Below are 19425 nucleotides of genomic sequence, written 5' to 3' on the forward strand. Positions count from 1 at the left end.
CTCCTTTGTTCTCACTCTTTGATTGCGACATCGTGTTAAAGCGGGGTCACCAATGTAGCGATAGATTCAAAGCTTACTCAATAGAAGGTGAAGCGCAGTCAGAGTAAGAGAAGAGGGAAATGAATATAGGGTGAAATAAAAGATTTGAATCTGAAATCTGAAAATTAATATTTAAACGTAAAGCAACAAACGGGCCTAGAAATACAATAAAAATTGACTCTTGTCAAACTGACATTTTTTCATTTTTCTTGTCCGCCGAATTTATGGCAGGACGAAAGAGTTCCGCGTATGAGTTTTAATACCTATCATACGTCATACGTTTTTATATAAAGGTTGTCCGTTTATTACTTAAAAGTTATAATTTTATTTATTCACATTAATATTATTTACAACTATAAAAGTGTGATCCCTACAAGTACTAAAATATGTCTGCCAGATAATAAACTGAGAATATCAAGTAATGACAAATTGGAGACAAAAATGATCGAAAGTGTGAAAATTAATTTGCAAAAGAGAACAAAGAGGATAACAATGGATTATACAATACATACGATCAGGTAACAAGATGATGAAGGCTTTTTATATGAGTTCTGTAGCTAATACTGAAACTGCCGGCCGGTACTGAACCTACTCGTATACCGAAAATGTGGATTCGATATAAACCACATATAATTTTAAATCTTAACTAATAAGTATTTAAAAACTTAATTAAGAATAAATTCTTATATTTCTAACAAAATACCCTATAAAAATCAGGTATGTAATCACTGAATTGAAACTTCTTTAAAAAAGAAACTGAAAAGTCGCATTTAAATTTATGTGTCGCATAAATTTAGATGCGACAAGGAATCCTTGCCTCCAAACATTTCCATATCAAATTCAAATTCAAAATTTTTATTTATTACTATAGGATACTATATATCGCTTAATAATTGTCAAAACGTATGGTTTAACAACATTGGTTGACGTTAAATAAATTACTTAAAAACTAAGTTTACTGCCGCTTACAAGGCGTCAGTGCAGAAGAAGCGGTAACAAACTGCACTGAAGCATTTTCTTCGACAACGTCAACTTCACAATATTATAGCCGAACCGTCGAATTTTTTAGTTTAATTAAAATAAATTTAATTAGTGTATAATTTGAGAAGCTCGGCGGAGGTTTCAATCGCCGGTTTAATTATTGTTAGCTGCCGACACCCGACGCCGATCGTCGTTAATTTCGGTGCAACCCGACACGCCGTGTGCCTCGTGTTTTTATCAGCGAATATATCTAGTTATTTATTTATTACTTCAATTTAATATAACTGTGAAAAATTTGCGGGCCTGTTTGGCACAGTTGTTGAAATTTCGCCTCGGAACAAAAAATGTCCCGAGTCTAATTCCCGGTCACGTCATGATGAAAAAGAATTTTGTTTCATTGGCCGCTAGGTCTTGGATTTACTATAAAATATAGTACTTTTCAGTCATTGTCCGGTCACACAAGGCCCAAACAAATATTCAACGAAAAGTGTATTTTTTATGGTTTAATTTAAATCTCAAAGATTTATTTATTTATTTAAAAACTTTTGCACAAAAAAAAATATACAAAAGGCGGACTTAATGCCGTTTGGCATTCTCTACCAATCAACCAGCTGACCAAACAGAACAACTTTAAGTTGGTGTTGCGATAAAGTGCACATGCATATAAAAAGATTCAACTTGAGTAACATGTTAAACCTTACAACCATAACATTTTCTTTCAACACATACATATGATCACGTCTATATCCCTAGCGGGGTAGACAGAGCCACCAGTCTTGAAAAGACTGATAGGCCACGCTCAGCTGTTTGGCTTAGTGATAGAATTGAGATTCAAATAGTGACAGGTTGCTAACCCATCGCCTAAAAGAGGAATCCCATGTTTATTAGCCTATCCCTTAGTCGCCTTTTACGACATCCGTGGGAAAGAGATGGAGTGGTCCTATTCTTTTTTGTAATGGTGCCGGGAACCACACGGCAAATTTTCTTTCAAACCACACCTTTTCTTTCAAATCTGTTAAAAATATGATCACAACAGAGGCAGCTTCGTCCAGTATCGGTCGCAACATGATCGCATATAATTAACGCCAGCCTCCGAGCGGCGTCACCCGACGCCACGTCACCGCTGCTTGACGTTCATTTTCGTGAAACTAGACCCGTCTGCTATACCACAGAGCACTGTTACATCCAGCTGGCGCTATCTTACTTGCTCTGTGTTATATAAAAGTAGATGTTCCTATGAAAAAAGGTATATCCATATAATTAACGACAGTTTCTAAGCAGTGACATTCGACGCTCATGTATGCTGTCGTCTGCAATACCGCTTAAGATATACTGAGCTAAAGCAGCCAGCCCCTTTGCCAGCCGGCGAGGTCTTACTTGCTCTGTTATACACAGAGCAAGTAAGGATTTAGTAAGAAGTATAGTTACTGTTATACAACAGGAATACGGAAAGAGAGTTAGAGAGGAAATGAAATAGTCAACCTAAATTTTTATTTAACTGTAGTTTTAAGTTTTGTTAGGGTACTCGTAAAACCACTATTTTACTAAAACTGTCAGATGATATTATATATCTATTATTGTATTCTAGACAGGTAAAACTAACGAACATGATATGAGTAACGGTTCCCAAACATTTGCATTATAATATCCCATACTAACAAAGCTACTCGTAGCATTGAAATCTAAGGTCCAGGCTAGATTTATCAGTCTGGTATTTTGATCAGTTACGCCAGAGAAATCTGATCTTTATGGTGATCGAAATAGGGTTTTGCTGTGTATGATGACACGCGATACTCGGGCGCAAGGTGGTGTTTGTTCACCCCCTTTTGACAAAGATTATGTTATTTTAATGGTCGTAGAAGAGACTACTGCTTTCAATTTTGTCAATTTTGTTGTTTTTTTAAAGTATAATTTGTAATAGTACTTATTTGCGTGTGATTGCGTTTGCAAGTTACACCCTCTTCTTCTATTTAACCTTTCCTTTAAAAATGCTGGAGTGTGTTTGTTACGCCGTTAATTTTGCATTTATTTTTGAGCCTGGGAACCATTTTTTTGATTCCTCTTTCGGTTTGTTGTTTGTCAATGTAAAATAATAAAAATTTAAGCTTGACAGGGTTTACAACTTCATTAATAACTTTAGCCTAAAGCGAATAAAAATCAGAGTTTAAACAAAAAACATTAACATCTGTACATAAATAACGTTTATGATTTAAATTAAATGCAATCTGTATCAGACCTCAATATTTGAAGCTAAGAAAAAATATTGTAAAAGACTGTAAAGATAAATACTTTCACAATTAATGTATTTTACATATATTTTGAAAAAAGATACTTGAAATTATTTTTGTACGATAATTGAGATTCACGTAGGCGAAAACATAAACAAACGCTAGTTTGCAATGTTTTGTTTACAGAGTTAAATTCACCTTCATCGTAAGACCTTAAAAGCAAGTCTAATTTTATATCATGAACATCAACCATTAAATTAAATTAAGACGAAGATAAAGAGCCAGTCAGGAGGGTGCCAACATGCTCGCCCATTCAGATTGTTTTTGATTGGGTGTTAAAATATAATTTGCATCATTTGATTACGTGTGTTCAATTCTAATTGTTTTTCGTGGCGTCTGTTTGTATTAATTTTTAATTAACTTTTCTTACTTTATTTGCGAATTACCCATCTTTATTTATAACTAGCTGTGCCCGCGACTTCGTCCGCGTGGGATAGTTATTTTGGGCATCATTGAAGCCCTCAAAGATTTTTTCACATTTTCCATTATTTCTTCGCTCCTAAAAGTTGCAGCGTGATTTTCCATTATTTCTTCGCTCCTAAAAGTTGCAGCGTGATTTTATATAGCCTAAAGCCTTCCTAGATAAATGGTTTTTCAACGCAAAAAGAATTTTTCAATTCGAACCAGTAGTTCCTGAGATTAGCGCGTTCAATCAAACAAACAAACTCTTCAGCTTTATAATATTAGTATAGATCAAAGTGAACTCTTAAGTGTCCACGTTGTTTTTTGCAATTTTTTATAAGTTCATCTTCGCCTGTGTTAGGCACATATCTTTTCAACCCTCTGTTCCACCACTTAATCTATGACTAAAGATGTACAATGCGGAGCATCGCATCACAGTGTCAGTTACAACCGGCTATCGGGTGTCCCATCACACTCGTGTTGACTTTCCATGTTTGGTCATGTTACCTTATATTGTTGTAATTATTATATTATCGTGTTCGAGTGACGAGTCAGAAAGGGGCGCGGTTGTGCATGCGGCTTTAGGTTTTTCAATTTTTGCGTTTTAATTTATGTTTATTAATAATCGTCGTATTTTTTTTATCATTATATTGGATCCTGGATAAAGGTATTATTTAACTATAAAGGCCAGGGTTCTCTTTCATTTCGTCGTTTCTGTCTCAACTTTGTCCAGTGTAGTCTCTTCCCTTCTTTTGTCGATATTCTTGTATTAAGTTACGGGCTTTTACAGTAGTTTATTGTAGACTTATTCTTCTTCCTCTCTTCCATGCTGGTCTGGCAGCCGAAGAAAAGGCATAGTTTGTCCTTTCTACTTCCCTTAGAGAGGAGCTCTTAATCCTGTCAATATCTCTCAATTTTTGGAAAAAAAATTAATATACGGACTGCCATTCGCTTAATTACCTTTATCGACTTAACTGTACTTCTGCCGTAAAGCGACCTTGACCAAAAGGAAACAAGCGACATGGATCATTTGAGTCCATTGGCTCTGTCTACCCTATAAGGAATAGAAAAACGTCATGTGTGTGTGTGTACACTATACTTAGATAACTTTTGATCATTTCATCTGTAGCGCAGCGGTAGTACGCTTGTCTGTGACACCGGAGGTCCCGGGTTCGAATCCCGGCCAGGGCATGATGAGAAAAGAACTTTTTCTGATTGGCCTGGGTCTTGGATATTTATCTATATTTAACACAAAATATAGTATCGTATGATTAGTTTCTCGTAACACAAGTCTCGAACTTACTTCGAGGCTAACTCAATCTGTGTAATTTGTCCCGTATAAAGGTATTTATTTATTTATTACCTAAATATGTTTAAGAGCCAAGACCGAGACCTTGACCTGATAAATGCATTCGTCGCGCTTGCATCTCGCGATGACCAGACAAAGCGACTTTGATGTCGTAATTACTCGCGGAATACAATCTGGGTCATAATATCATGATACTAAGTTGTATCATGTACATAACAAAACATTCTTATGTTACACAGTATTATTTGTATAGAAGTTAAAGAAGGAACACTGCCTAAAGCCCGAATCTTAATTGCAAATATGTACCTTGAAGTAACATTTTTAGGGTTCGTTATAATTCAAATTCTCATCGAACATTATCAACTGGTGATTTTAAAAATCCGCTAACATAAATTTCCTGTAAAAACAATATTTGAGGTAGGTACATCCTGTAAAGGGAAGGCAGAGTTGAGACAACTTTCCACCGCGACCCCTGCATAGGTACTTCTTTTCAATCTGTCTTGACATTTAAGCTCGTTGGTTCTAGTCACTGCTTGACCCTTAAAAATATGTTTTTTTCTGACACATGATATCAAAAATTGTAAAATATTAAGCTTATAGCTTTAGGTACTCAGTTAACTAAACGTAGGTACCGTCAATTTTCCTTACAACTGCCTATTACATGGCATGCATCAAATGCATTTTGATACTGCGATTTGCATTTAGAACGAAAAAGGGTTAGATGGATGATTGGCTTCACGATATTTCGTGATACCTACAATTTACTGGTGTTACCTTTATATTATATGACTAGCTTACGCCCGCGACTTTGTATTAATGTGCATTTATTCCCGTTTTTCCTGTCCCTGTGGAAATTGTGGGATACACTCTTTAAGTTGTAAAATTCATTTTCTTTCTTCCTAACTTCTCACTTATAGCTCATCTCAAAGCTGTGGTTCCAGAACCACAGCTATAAGTGAGATTTATTTATATTATAATATTTAGATTATAAGCATACCTAGGATGGATCCTGATCCATCCAAGGTATGTTTATAATATTTTTAACATATACAAGTAGATATATTGACAATTAGAGCAAGAGCCCGTGAACGCCAGACATACCTTATTTTGTAAAAGCTGAAAGTTTCTGTAAATATGCCTCTAGTATAGGTAGGAACGATCCCCACCTATGGTACTCAGGCAATGGTTGCTTTGGCAGGTAGCAGGTAATAAAGGTATACTTTTTTCAACCTGAAATTCGTTAATTTGTAAAGCTCAATTTTTTGATATTTTATCCGTAATAATACACAAACTCGCGTTACTCATTGCCAGACACGTACTATGGTTGCAACCCCTTGCCAGACACCCCTAAACTATAATATTTTGTAACTCTACTTACGTCATTTTGTAAAATCTGAATTTAATACATATTTTTTGGGGAATTATTCAAACAAAGTTTCTGAAGTAGCCAGACATTTTTGAAGGTTCTATTATCCTGCCAGACGCATTGGAGTGAGCAAAAGATGCAAGAGTGCGGAGTATATGTAGTAACTGGAGCGAGTGGGACAGTTTACTATGCGTATATAACCGTCCGTTGAACAATACAAAATAAACTAGGGATGGCGATCTAAGATCGATTAATCGAAAAATCGATTATTTGGAGCGAAAAAATCGATCTTTTTAATCGATCGTATACATTGAATCGATCTCGTAAATCGATCTCAGACATTCTAAAATCGAGATACGATTTTTTCTGTTTTGGTTTAAACCATACAATTAATTGAAGGCCCGTATTACAAGAGTGCTGCCGGTTGATTACTCAAAACCTCGCAAGATGGCTGTATGTGTAGTCTCCTTCGCCTCACTTCTCATCAATAAACTTGTTACGTTTATAAATTATAATCATATTCTTTAACCTATATGCGCCACCACCGTAATCTGCTGTGGCGCACATGTGGGCCGACCGTCCGAGACAACTTAAAACTCGATTTTAAGCTTAACATACATATCGTTATGGTTTAAAATTGTTTAATTTACATCCCAAACATACTTAGCAACCACAGACAACAGAAATTAATCTATTACTTTGAATAAAGGAATATGGGATTTCCACAAGTTGCTTGTCAAAATGCAACTTTCTATGTATAATGCACTTGCACAGGAAACTTAGGGTTTAAATGACGAACTTAAACATTATTTATCGCAGGCAGTCGTGGACCTGAAATATGATCCTATACATTACTGGCAAGAGCTAAAAAACCATCAATAGCCATGACGTATATGACTATTGTGGCATCATCCGTTCCTTGTGAGCGCCTGTTTTCAGTTGCTGGAAACATAGCAAATGATGAGCGGAACCGCTTGGATCCCGGTAGACTTGACAGATTGTTGTTTTTAAAAAGGTAAGGTATTAATCATTGGGAACTTTAAGTCAAATTATCTTATTGTTTTTGATTAAAAAAGATTTGAAAATAAATGTTTTGTTTTCTACCTGATCTGATACATTGATAATAATAGTAATAAAAATAATTGTTAAAAGAATTTGATAAAAAGATCGTTAATTCTAACATTTGTCTTGTTTTTTATGAATTTGATTTATACTTACAGTGAAAAAAACATTTTGGAAAAATATCGAATTTTTGAGGATTGATTCATCAGGTCACATCCCTAAAATAAACGACAGCTGATGCGCAATGAAACGTCGCAAGAAACCGAACACTCTGTCCCACTCGCTCCAGTTACTACATATACTCCGCACTCTTGCATCTTTTGCTCACTCCAATGCGTCTGGCAGGATAATAGAACCTTCAAAACTGTCTGGCTACTTCAGAAACTTTGTTTGAATAATTCCCCAAAAAATATGTATTAAATTCAGATTTTACAAAATGACGTAAGTAGAGTTACAAAATATTATAGTTTAGGGGTGTCTGGCAAGGGGTTGCAACCATAGTACGTGTCTGGCAATGAGTAACGCGAGTTTGTGTATTATTACGAATAAAATATCAAAAAATTGAGCTTTACAAATTAACGAATTTCAGGTTGAAAAAAGTATACCTTTATTACCTGCTACCTGCCAAAGCAACCACTGCCTGAGTACCATAGGTGGGGATCGTTCCTACCTGTACTAGAGGCATATTTACAGAAACTTTCAGCTTTTACAAAATAAGGTATGTCTGGCGTTCACGGGCTCTTGGGCTAAATAGAATTGACTATAACTTAACTCAGCGCCACTTATTTCTAATCCAGTTTAAGACTTAAGACCCCACATCATGAAAATAAATGTTTTTTTGTCTTAATGATTTAATTTCTGTATCGATCCAACTTATTGTGCAACAAATTAAAAAATATGAACGTTCATAAATACACAGAGCACAATATAACACACGTGATATCCGGTAACAGTAAACAATGGCGGCTAATGTTACTTTAGTCTCCCTTTACGTGTTACGAAATGTATTCGATTCAATTCCTATTCAGATCTGGTTTCGATGACCCATTTTATTTTTATTTTATGTGACCATTTAAGTTAACCTATGACTATTGGCCGGTTTGACCACCCCTATGGGATAAAGACGTGATAGTGTGTGTATAAAATTGCTTTCATTCTCCAGGCGTTTTAATTTTGTTTTTCGTAATCCATATCCATACAATTAATAAAAAGAAAAAAGATTTGTATGTTTGTGACAAATAAACTTAAAAACTACTTTAACTATTTTGACGAAATTTGACACAAATATAGGATAGACCTGCGGGAGTGACATAGTCGACATACGGCAGCGAAGTCCCGCCCAAAAGCTAGTCAGTAATAAGAATTACATAAGGTTATATATCTCGGAAACAAAGACTATTCCCGTTGGCTTTACCAAAAACGATAATGTGCATACGCAGACAAAACCTAAAATATTATAAAAAGTAAATATGTTTATATTGGCAACCTTACTGTACATACATGAAATCCCGCCTTTTTCCCGGAGTGGTAGGCAGAGACTACATCTTTCCACTTGCCACGATCTCTGCATATTACTTTCGCTTCATCCACATTCATAACTCTCTTCATGCCTTTTTTCTCTTCACCCTTTGCGAAGACGTCCTTATCAGAAGGATATAGATATTAGGTACAGTAAGGGTACCCCTAATATATATATCCTACTGATTCTCGCTACAAATGCTACTATAAACTCTGTTTACAACTTGTAAAATGCTATTTATGGCTTAACTTCTCGGTTGGTTTCTTGTAAACGTTAACTGTTACATTGTACGCTAACTATGTAGGTTAATAATTTATTTGAATCTCATGACCATAGAAAACTATGTAGGTAGGTACCTATACAAATTTATTACATTATAACCTAACCTATATTTTTTTTTTAATTTATATTGGGAGAAATTTTTTTATTTTTTTTTTGTCTCTTGGGCTTTAGTACCGGTTGCATCCGCATCATTCTGGAGATGAAACCCGGCGTAAAAGCCTTTGACCATGGACATGGTGAGTCAGGTTTTTACACGAAGGCGGTCAGACGTCGTCAGATGGGAATATGACCTCCGCAACCTTAGCACCTGCTAAGGTTAAGATTACCTAATCTTAACCCGTATTTGAATCCATCTCATTCTTCACGATGTTTCCCTCGCCGTAACAGCATCGGTTGGTTTTCAAACTAACATTAATATAACTTTCGCAAATAGTCATTGGTTCATCACCGCGGTGGGAATCAAACCTGTGCCTTTCTGCGTATCACGTATTTTAACCGGGCACCTTTCCAATTCGACCCCCGAAGCTCTACGACTCTAGAGGTAAATAAGTGTTAATAAAAAATATAGTATAAAATTTAAGGGCAATGTGCCTTGTAAGATGTGGTATTTGTAGCCAGTGTATGTTCATTATTACTTATTTACTTGTAATATAGCTTAGAGACCTATATTTTAAAACCTTTGTTGTCATACAGGTATCTTCTTAAAAGGAGCTGATTATGATGAGTTTTCTTTCATCTTTGATATCCTTTTCATCCGTTTCACACATGATCAGGTTATTTTTACTGGAATGTCAAGTTGGTCTAAGCAAGTTATACCTACTTTTTACCGATTGACATCTATCTAAAACATACTCAAAGTTAATACCAAGTAAATATTTCTCATTTTATTCTTGTGTTGAATAGTAAAAAAATTTCTTTTAAAAAACTGAAAAGCAATAAATATACCTCCTACCTCGCAATAAATTAGCCTATTTTAAATTGTCTGATATTCACTAAAATAAAAGCCATTACACACGGCCGGCTATTCAGGGCGCATGTTAGCAATCGTATAAATTAAATCGACCTCAAACCTTCACATACGATCGTCGCGGGTGTCCCGTGACGTCAGCGTGGACACGAGGTTATTGACACGTCAAACTATTTGCGCGCCAAAATAAAAGAGCATCACGCGGCGAAGGAAATATCACCAATTCCGCGATTACGCCACTCAAACTTACGTCCAATGATAATAATCAGATGAAAACAATAAATTGAAGCGTCGGCTTGCGGCCTGGGACGGTCTCCGGTTACGTTTAGAGCAAAGGAACGTCTAAAATTACCCTCACGCACACACGCAGACATCACTAGTCGGCACGCTCGCACACTACCGCACCGCCTATATCTATTATCAAAACATCCAACTACTCCGGTTACAGCGATCCGAGCGCGCTTCAGGTATCGCATTACACTCTTTAATGGCTGGAAAAGACCTCGAAAACCTGATATTACACGCGTTTTATTGTGTATCGCGAAATGTAATTAATATTGTAACCGTATACGGAATAATTTATTCGAAACTCGTAACCCCGCGCTTTGTGGAGGCCCCCTTGCGAGACAAAATATCGAATTTAAAAATACGACTCCGAGATCTCGAGTTACGAGACGCGATGGAGCAGGCCGGCTGCCAATAACACGATGCGGTAACATGATGATGAAGCCGCGAAGGAAGCTCACGTCAATGTCAGGGAACGTGATCAGCTTACCTTGATTTCTTCTTCGTTTTCCTTCTTCACTGGCCGTGGCGGTGAAGACGACCCGCTCGGAGTTTTGGAGTCCATAATTTTATTTCACCACTCAAACACTGTTTTAAAACAAATCTTGCTCGTTTTTTTAATTTATTTGTCAAAGTTGCATACCAACAAAAGTTTGCGCGTAAACATTTTTTTGTCGCGCGTTTTTTTTTCGCTTCGGCGGCACGTGCGTCGCGCGCGAAGTGCGTTGAGCGACTGACGGCCGCCATTGGCCGCCCGTCCGCCATTCCCGTCACATCCGGCGAGGAAAAGCTTTTCCCGCGTTTGTCTGGGCGGAGCGAAGCTGCGAGCTTGGGCGGTTCACAGCTTTTCGCGGAATTGTCTTTGCGGTGCAGTTGTCACAGCGTAGTTACTGTTGAGAAAATAAGTTGTTTTATTTTATTTTTGTGATGATAGTATGAAAAGGCGGTCAAAAAGTTTTTAATAGCTTAAGTTATACCTAACAACAGAATTATTTACATACCTACCTTAACAGTAAGCGTTTTAGATTTGTAGCTGAAGTATGAAAAGGAGGCCAAAAAGTTTTTTTCAAACTGACATTACAATGACATTACATTCCGTCATTTGCTGCACAAAGCAAAAGATATCAGGGTATCAGCAGAGCAGATATAAATCAAAAATGCGCTCATTTAATTGTCTAATATTTTTATACTTACACCAAATTTGTATAAGCAAAGACACGCTTCCCGTCTTCCTGATAGATTACGACGGGATCATGTCCCACTTGTTATCAGACGTGAACCCCTTTAGCAGAACTGGGAGTGCCGTGTTCAGCACCATCGTTGAAGACGCCATGAAAAGGTGCAACGCCATAGTAATATTCGTCGAAGACCAGTTTTGCAGCGAGGACGTCAGCGGCAAAGACCACCATGGAACCCCTTTCGTTCATATACAAGAAGATTTGAGGCACTTCAAAGCAAAATACATCCCAAATGTCGTTAACCCTTTAAATGTATTAATACGATCGATGAAACTGACTGAAACTAATATGATTGCGCTTAAACCTGGTCAAAACTTTCAACCACCAGTCACCGAAACGGTTTTCTATGTTTTCTTCGAAGACAATACCTCAGAAAATAGGATACAGACTTTACGTCGCCACGACGCCCTCATAAGGGAGATATATACGGCAACTCATAAGATGAGCGGTGGTAAGGTCGTAGGTTTCTATACGGGCAAAGTTAACCCTGTGTTGCTTTCACAATACGGCCGCGAGGTGTCCTACGTAGAACCCATCTTGGATTCAGATCAGACTGTCTTTTTGGAATCTGAAGGAGCTTTGTTCCGTTTTGTTGGTGAGTTGTTGTTGCAGCTATTGCCGGGGCCATCGCTCCCGTGAGAATTTACTGACATATTTATTTATCTCCGTACCAAATTTCATCGAAATCACTCCAGTGCTTTTTCGTGACGAACAAAAATGATTTTTTTTTCTCATTATTAAGTATATTTGTAATTAAGTAAATATGGATAAGCTTCCTAAAAGACCTGACAGTTGATATGCGAAACTGAGTTCTCTCTAGAGGGAGTAAGCACCTCTGACTACAGCCGGATAAAAATATAAATAAGTAGTAGGTATAAATTTGTAGAAATCTTCGGCGTACATTATTATTCGTTGCAGGTATCACCATAGAAACGCCAGGACGCACCAGACGTCAGACGGAGTACACCGAGGCACCGGTGGTGGTATCAGAGCTGCGCACGCGCACTATAGCCGGGTCGGAGTTCCTGCGCACGAACATAGAGTTTCACGGCTTGCAGATCAAGTTCTCTTTCAGCTTTTCGGACAATTACTGGTCACTCGGTTAGTTAGTACACATAAAGTTTACTTTATAAAATAAAACCAAAAATTTTATAAAAAATTGCATAAAAGCCTTTTCACTCATTTCGGTAAACGCTGCATCTATTTATATTTGTATATTGTTAAGCTGTATTGGAGGCATTTCCCTTTTCACAAAAGTTATATACATATATAAGTGAATAATTTTATGAAATTATTGTGATTTGTATCTACATACACACATACATATGGTCACGTCTATATCCCATGCGGGGTAGACAGAGCAAACAGTCTTGAAGAATAAATGGCCACGTTCAGCTATTTGGCTTAATGATAGAATTGTATCTAGAATTAAATAACATTGGAAGCAAGGAGTGGAGTCTCCTGGCACAAGCATATTTTTGCTTAAAAGGAGACTCCAGCGACATGCACAACCATTGTAATTCGTAGATACCCAATAAACATATTTTACTTTTATTTTTTTTATATATAACTACCTAATAGTAGGTATGAAAGTAACACATTTTCATGTTTACAAAATACCTACCTAGCTCTGCATTTTATATTTTTTAAATGGAATGTCATCTCATATGACATTCCATTCAAAAATATAAAATGCAGCGTGCATATTCTCAACAGCAATTATTTTCCCTCTTTCAGATAACATAACATTAGTGGATGGTGGTGAAGAAATGGGGTCCACTGTCCTGGGTATAAGAGTGCCGATAGAAAACTCTTACTACTGCGACGAGCCACTAAGAGTTATCAATGAAAATGACAGGAGCTACGTCAACATACCACAATACCAGGTGCAAAGTCTTAATGTCAAACATATTTGTTTTTTTTTTTGGAAAATTTATCTAGTTCATATAGGGCTGCGGGGTTTCGGTAGATCCATAGATTGTCACATGGTTATCTGTGTTTATACATATAGCTCTCTGATCTGATGAAATATGCTTCTGAATTTTAGAGAATTTTAAAAATGCCTATTAGGTACAGAATGGATGAATGATGATGATCCCATGGATGTCGTAAAAGGCGACTAAGGGATAGGCTTACAAACTTGGGGTTCTTTTTTAGGCGATGGGCTAGCAACTGTCACTATTTGAATCTCAATTCTATCATTAAGCCAAACAGCTGAACGTGGCCTTTTAGTCTTTTCAAGACTGTTGGCTCTGTCTACCCCGCAAGGGATATAGACGTGATGATATGTATGTATATGAAGGTTCTGTTACGTGATATGATATGATATGATACGTGATAATTTCATGCTTTTTTTAGATTCAACCATTTCGATCGGCGGTCGACAGAGGTTACGGTAAGTTGAGATATTCTCACTTATAAAGACTAGACTGGACTAAACAATATCACATACGTTACAAAATTGAGTTTAAAAAGGTATATTTATATAAAAATTATACCTAGGTACTAATTTCACATGTCCATAAAAAAAATGGTAAATCACTTTAACTACCAAACTTTAATAAATTAATGACCTTAACTTCCCTTCACAATTTCGTTTTCACAGTTCCATTGCAAGAGGTGCCACCACCACCTCCAGTACAAAACCCTGACGGTCCACCCATCATCGACCCACCCAGTGCCGACGGGAAAAACGCCAGTTTCAGCGACCCTTACTTCGATATCCCGGTGAAATGCAACCCTTACTTCGATATCCCGATACTTAGCGGGTTGTTCATTTCAGCAATTTGCCTCAGTATTATGTTTGTCGGAATAGCGTTTCTCTTTAATTGCGAATCGTACGATAAATTTGACGATCCTCGTGTAAAGGGGCTCGAGTTTGCGGCTACGGAGTAGACGGACTATTGTACGAGTATAACCTTAGTAGTACAATTTTATTGGTTAAAGTTTTGAAGGTAATGCGTGTGAAATAATTATGAATATTTTTAGTAAGTATTGATTGCTCTTAGGTATCTTGCAATGATTGAATTGTGTGCCATGCTTTGTGCCCTTATTATTGATTATATTAAATATTATTACTAATTAAACTTTTAAATTACAGTTGTTGTGATTTTCTTTTTTTTTTCTAATTTTAAATGGTCCATGAGTAATTGATGTAGATATTTGCTTGTAAACCAGCTCCCGTAAGAATGGCATGCGCGATGCTGTTTTTATCGCGCGAAAGTCTACCTATAGCTGTCCCGTTTCGCGCGAAACAGCGATAGTATATAATGTTATGTGTGGGTTTATACGACTTTTACACAATTAGATAATACTTAATTCAGAGAAAAGGAGAAGGCCTAGCCGTGAGTTACGATGGACAAGCTATTGAAATCAAATAGTATTGATTTTATAACATATGATCGATGTTAAATTGAGTGACAGGATAAGAAACAGCATTTTCAACGAATGTTGTGATGTGAAAGAAGATATAGTAACAGCAATAGAAAAGGGTATGCTGAGATGGTCATGTCAAGAACTCAAGAGGATGAATGAAGACAAGTTAACAAGGCAAGTATACAAAGAGGGTGTGAATGGAAAGGTAGGAGTGCCTAAGTTGCCTAGACGCACGTAAATTAAATTGAGGACGTCCTGGCAAAAGGTCAGGTTAAGAGTACTCGAAACGACTGACCTGGCATGAGGAGAGTTATGAATGTGGATAAAGCGAAAGAGTTGCAGAAATCGGGGCAAGTAGAAACATGTAGTCACTGCCTAACCCTCCAAATTCAATTTCAAATTTTTATTTGCATAATATGAGTACAACAAGGTCTTACAATTTATACATAATGTATACCAGAATCTTCATATTTACCCTTTCGGATGTTGTAACATTTATTATGTATTAGTAGGCATACTTATACATAAAGTTACCTACTTAGTATCACATAATGATTTTAAATCAAATTAGAATTGTTTAAACCTAGTATTGCGCAATTTATATTTATCTATTAATAGGTGCTTATTTATTATTATTGTAAATATTTATTATGTACAATTTTTTTTTACTCAGGGATGTGATTTTATGTACGTTTAATACTAAAAAATTTAAACTTATATGTGATACCTTTTTGAAGTTTTGCCTTTGTCAGAGAAAGAGAAACTGTTTGTCAGAAAAGTTTATTTAGCCGCTTTGATTGACAATGTCAATGTCAAAAACAGCTGTGCATTCGCATTGTTTACGTTTGTAATAATTTTCATTTGAATACATATATAATAAAAATATTTAGATGAAAATTACAAATTTTAAATGGGTATTTAACATTATAGCTACAATTTAATTAATTTTGAATAGCCTGAGAGAACAAGCACCGCAATCATGTCAAAACTCCCTAAGACAGCTCTTAGTCTAAAACAGGTATATTTATGTTAATAAACTTTATTTATAGTTTATTAATCATTGGTAAATTGATTTCCTTGATGGTTTACATAAAATAAAAATATCGAGCACCCAATCTGTGTTCTGTTCTTGTATAGTAGAAGTCAATACCTATATGATAAATCATAAATTTACAAATCCTACTCCTGTTTCCTAAAATTTTATTTAACCAATAAAACGAAGCCAATTCTTTTCAGTTCATGTTACGCCAAGAAGTTTTGAAACTTTATCGTGAAATTTTCCGTACGTTACGTTTGGTACAAGACGAATCTACTCGTAAGGAACTCAAGGATTGGGCCAGGACTGACTTCAGGAACAACAAGCACCATCAGGACGAGACCACGATCAAGGCTATGCTGCACTATGGGAAGAAATCCTTAAAAGATTTACAGAATTCACTTGCCTTGAGTAAAAGCTGACATTTTTGAGTTATTTATTTTTTGTACATAATATTAAGAAATGTAGCTTTTGCCTGAAGCTTTGATCAGCTGGGAATTTGTTGTGTAGGTGTAGATGTGCCAAGTTTTATGAAAATTAATAACATAAGTAGTTTTTGAGTTTATTTATTGAATAAAAATTCCTACACTTTTCAAATCCATAAGGATTTGTTCTGTTATTTAGTAGGTTTACATTATGAGCCTTGCTAAAATATGTTATTTTCATGAGTTCAAATTATTTTACGGATATTATTGTAGGACAGTAATTTATACAGATTGTAATTAAATTATTATGTTCAATATTTACAGTGAAGTGATAGATTAAAACATGTTTTAATAAAAAATGTTTTATTTACAAATGTCAGTTTTTGTATATTATATACATTAAATAAAAACATATTTACAAACTAACATAAATGTTAGAGTAAACTCTTAGGTTCAACAAGACTCCCTTCTCATTGGTAAAATAACACACAACACAAAAAATTTATAAAAAAATCCCTTTTTTTTCTAAACTAAATAATTTAGGATATTTTTTTTTTTCAATAATATTACAAAACTTATATACAATGTTGTTATTGCACTCAAAGCACTTAATTCATCTAAGCCACAAATCCACTGTAGTATAAACAACCTACCATCCATGAGAACTAAAGTTAGGCTTAGTTTGTTGACGTCAATAACCTAAATTGTGATACCTCGTATCCAATAAAAAAAAAACTTTAAGATACATAGAACTTTTATATTTACATTGGCCTTGATATAAGATGAAACAGAAAATGAAGCCTTAGGACATACACATAAAACATCTAATCCTCTACAGGCCTTATACAATTTGATTGTTATAATATAAATGTATAAAATGTATACAAACTAGATATATCTTAGAACATTACACTATGCCTTCATACATAGGCGGATATCAGACTTATTAATATAAAATTTCCTTTGCTTTCCCTTCAGAGTTGGTCCATACATAATAAAGATTCCCTTATTTCTCATCAATCTTGGATTTAAGTATTCACACCTCTTACTTGCAATGCTTCAATCATTTTCAATTTTCATTAATAGATTTATAAAACAAATATATCAATACAGGCCCTGTCACCCCCGTCCCTACGACAACTGTGAAAACTGTGAAGAAAGTGACAAAGTCACCATTTCTATTCAAATACTTAGCTAATATTTGAATCAAATTCCTTGCAATGTGATGGCCGTCAGTACCATAACATGGTAGGACATTCAAAAAACCAATACCCATAGAAAATATAAATACATATCTCAAAAATTTCTCAAATTGAGTGGGTGAGAAAAGTGAAAACAGTGATACCCTCGGAAAATACTGATCTATAAAAACTGTTTTGTACAAATCGTAAGGCAGTCCTAAATATAGAACAGGATTCTTCTGCTTCCTCTCAATGATTAGTAAATAAGTGTGATTGTTTAATGACGGTTTCATACAATGAGTCCCTCGAGGACATGAATAGCCGCCTGAGTCAGTACATTTGCTGAATTTCTTCTTGATCATATCCCGAGGCTTCAGGCAGGAGAATTGTCCAGGTAAAACTGAATCCCCTCCAACTTTTGGTTCCATATATTCAAAGCAAAAGCTATACAAATCATCTTTCCTACAGCATTCTACTACACTCTCTTTTAGCGTCTCCACCAAGCTCTCATCATTTTGAGCAATGAATTCAGCACTAGTGCATATCCCATATCTTTCGTGTGCTAGATGCAAGCAGTATGACCAATCACTAGCACACTTCACCTCACATCCGTTTACAGATGTGATTATGTCCTCTTGATCCAAACCTCGTGCATCTTTCAAAGGGGAATCATCAGTGAAGCCCGTAACTCTTACCCCCACTTCACTCTCGTAAGCTATACTGAATAATATTGGAGCAGAAAAGAATAGAAGTAAAGCTATTAATGCAATTATAATGTTATGCCAGACTCCGGCACAGTATATCCTTAGTCGCTTGGTGATATCCAAATTATTCAAGTGTTCCGTATTCAGCTGCACAAATGCAACAGGTATGATTGTAAACACATACACCCCAACTGCAAGTAACTGCACATCTTCTTGGGCTGCTGCCATAGCATGCCCAAGCTCGTGGAATACACTACTCAATCCAATAGCAAGGAAATACACCCAGAAATCAGATGCTGGTATATTCACACCTGGCAGTAGTGCTTTTACTTCTGGAATATGATTCAATTGAATTGTCTCATAAAAATGCTCGAATATAAACGATAACAATGTCCACAGAGCAAATGGTAGGAAAATCCAAACAGTAAACAAATATCCACATGTAAACCACTTCTTCAATATTCGCGATAAGTTTTTACTCCACCGATAAATAAAGCGGTTAAAGGCTGTAGTGGTCCATGAAAAATTCAGTAATCCAACCTTCAACCCAGTTCCTTCCAAGAATGCATAGTACGGATAGTGCATGCAGCTCTGAAAGAAAACCAATCAACGTTAATTTTAGATAAATATTGTGAAATAATATCCCGTGAACTTGTAACACTTGCCTTGAAGAATGAATCAAAGAACCATATAACGGCATAAAAAGCGAAGGCAAAAGAGCAAAGCACTACAAAAGACATTTTTACTTCAGTCTTAATGCAAATTTTTGATTTATTTCGTTTACTTTTCTATAAAACAACTAGAATTAACCGGGCCCGGGCCGGGCCACCAACAAAATCACAAATCAAATCGATATAATTTTGAAAATGAATTTGACATTGACAATTTGCATTTGTCTGAACATGTTGAAGCTTTGGGCCCACAAACTAAATAGAGATACTATTTTGGGCCCTAGTGGAAATGGTG

At 35.9% G+C, this 19425-nt stretch overlaps 4 protein-coding genes across 4 annotated transcripts in view; 2 read left to right on the plus strand and 2 right to left on the minus strand.

The window, feature by feature from the left end:
* LOC106137322 (sine oculis-binding protein homolog) overlaps window positions 1-11213 on the minus strand; it is a 36771-nt gene extending 25558 nt beyond the window's left edge. The window contains exon 1 of the mRNA XM_060945492.1: window positions 10991-11213. Within this exon, the coding sequence (XP_060801475.1) occupies window positions 10991-11065 (75 nt within the window). The 5' untranslated portion in view covers window positions 11066-11213. The remainder of the gene's footprint in view (window positions 1-10990) is intronic.
* A 540-nt stretch (window positions 11214-11753) lies between these two features.
* On the plus strand, window positions 11754-14633 carry LOC106137325 (uncharacterized). The gene is made up of 5 exons (XM_013338135.1): window positions 11754-12333; window positions 12657-12839; window positions 13476-13624; window positions 14097-14133; window positions 14344-14633. The coding sequence occupies exons 1-5, from the start codon at window positions 11754-11756 to the stop codon at window positions 14631-14633; spliced, it is 1239 nt and encodes a 412-aa protein (XP_013193589.1).
* Window positions 14634-15938: 1305 nt separating this feature from the next.
* LOC106137386 (LYR motif-containing protein 2) lies at window positions 15939-16918 on the plus strand. The gene is made up of 2 exons (XM_013338203.2): window positions 15939-16131; window positions 16350-16918. The coding sequence occupies exons 1-2, from the start codon at window positions 16093-16095 to the stop codon at window positions 16569-16571; spliced, it is 261 nt and encodes an 86-aa protein (XP_013193657.1). The 5' UTR covers window positions 15939-16092; the 3' UTR covers window positions 16572-16918.
* A 27-nt stretch (window positions 16919-16945) lies between these two features.
* LOC106137385 (membrane-bound transcription factor site-2 protease) lies at window positions 16946-19305 on the minus strand. The gene is made up of 2 exons (XM_013338202.2): window positions 19125-19305; window positions 16946-19050 (listed from the first exon to the last, which is right to left on the minus strand). Exons 1-2 carry the CDS (start codon window positions 19197-19199, stop codon window positions 17644-17646), a joined length of 1482 nt encoding a protein of 493 aa, XP_013193656.1. The 5' UTR covers window positions 19200-19305; the 3' UTR covers window positions 16946-17643.
* Window positions 19306-19425: the final 120 nt, after the last annotated feature.

Source organism: Amyelois transitella, chromosome 8 (assembly GCF_032362555.1).
Source record: "Amyelois transitella isolate CPQ chromosome 8, ilAmyTran1.1, whole genome shotgun sequence".
Lineage (NCBI taxonomy): Eukaryota > Metazoa > Arthropoda > Insecta > Lepidoptera > Pyralidae > Amyelois > Amyelois transitella.

Bases quoted from the DNA above. Each gene is read 5' to 3' on its own strand.
- LOC106137325 (XM_013338135.1), top strand. From the start codon at position 11,754: ATGTCCCACTTGTTATCAGACGTGAACCCCTTTAGCAGAACTGGGAGT. The intron at 12,840-13,475 runs GTTAGTTAGTAC...TCCCTCTTTCAG, and splicing joins GGACAATTACTGGTCACTCG to ATAACATAACATTAGTGGAT. The intron at 13,625-14,096 runs GTGCAAAGTCTT...TGCTTTTTTTAG, and splicing joins TCAACATACCACAATACCAG to ATTCAACCATTTCGATCGGC.
- LOC106137386 (XM_013338203.2), top strand. From the start codon at position 16,093: ATGTCAAAACTCCCTAAGACAGCTCTTAGTCTAAAACAG. The intron at 16,132-16,349 runs GTATATTTATGT...AATTCTTTTCAG, and splicing joins CAGCTCTTAGTCTAAAACAG to TTCATGTTACGCCAAGAAGT.
- LOC106137385 (XM_013338202.2), bottom strand. From the start codon at position 19,199: ATGTCTTTTGTAGTGCTTTGCTCTTTTGCCTTCGCTTTTTATGCCGTT. The intron at 19,051-19,124 runs GCAAGTGTTACA...GTTTTCTTTCAG, and splicing joins TCTTTGATTCATTCTTCAAG to AGCTGCATGCACTATCCGTA.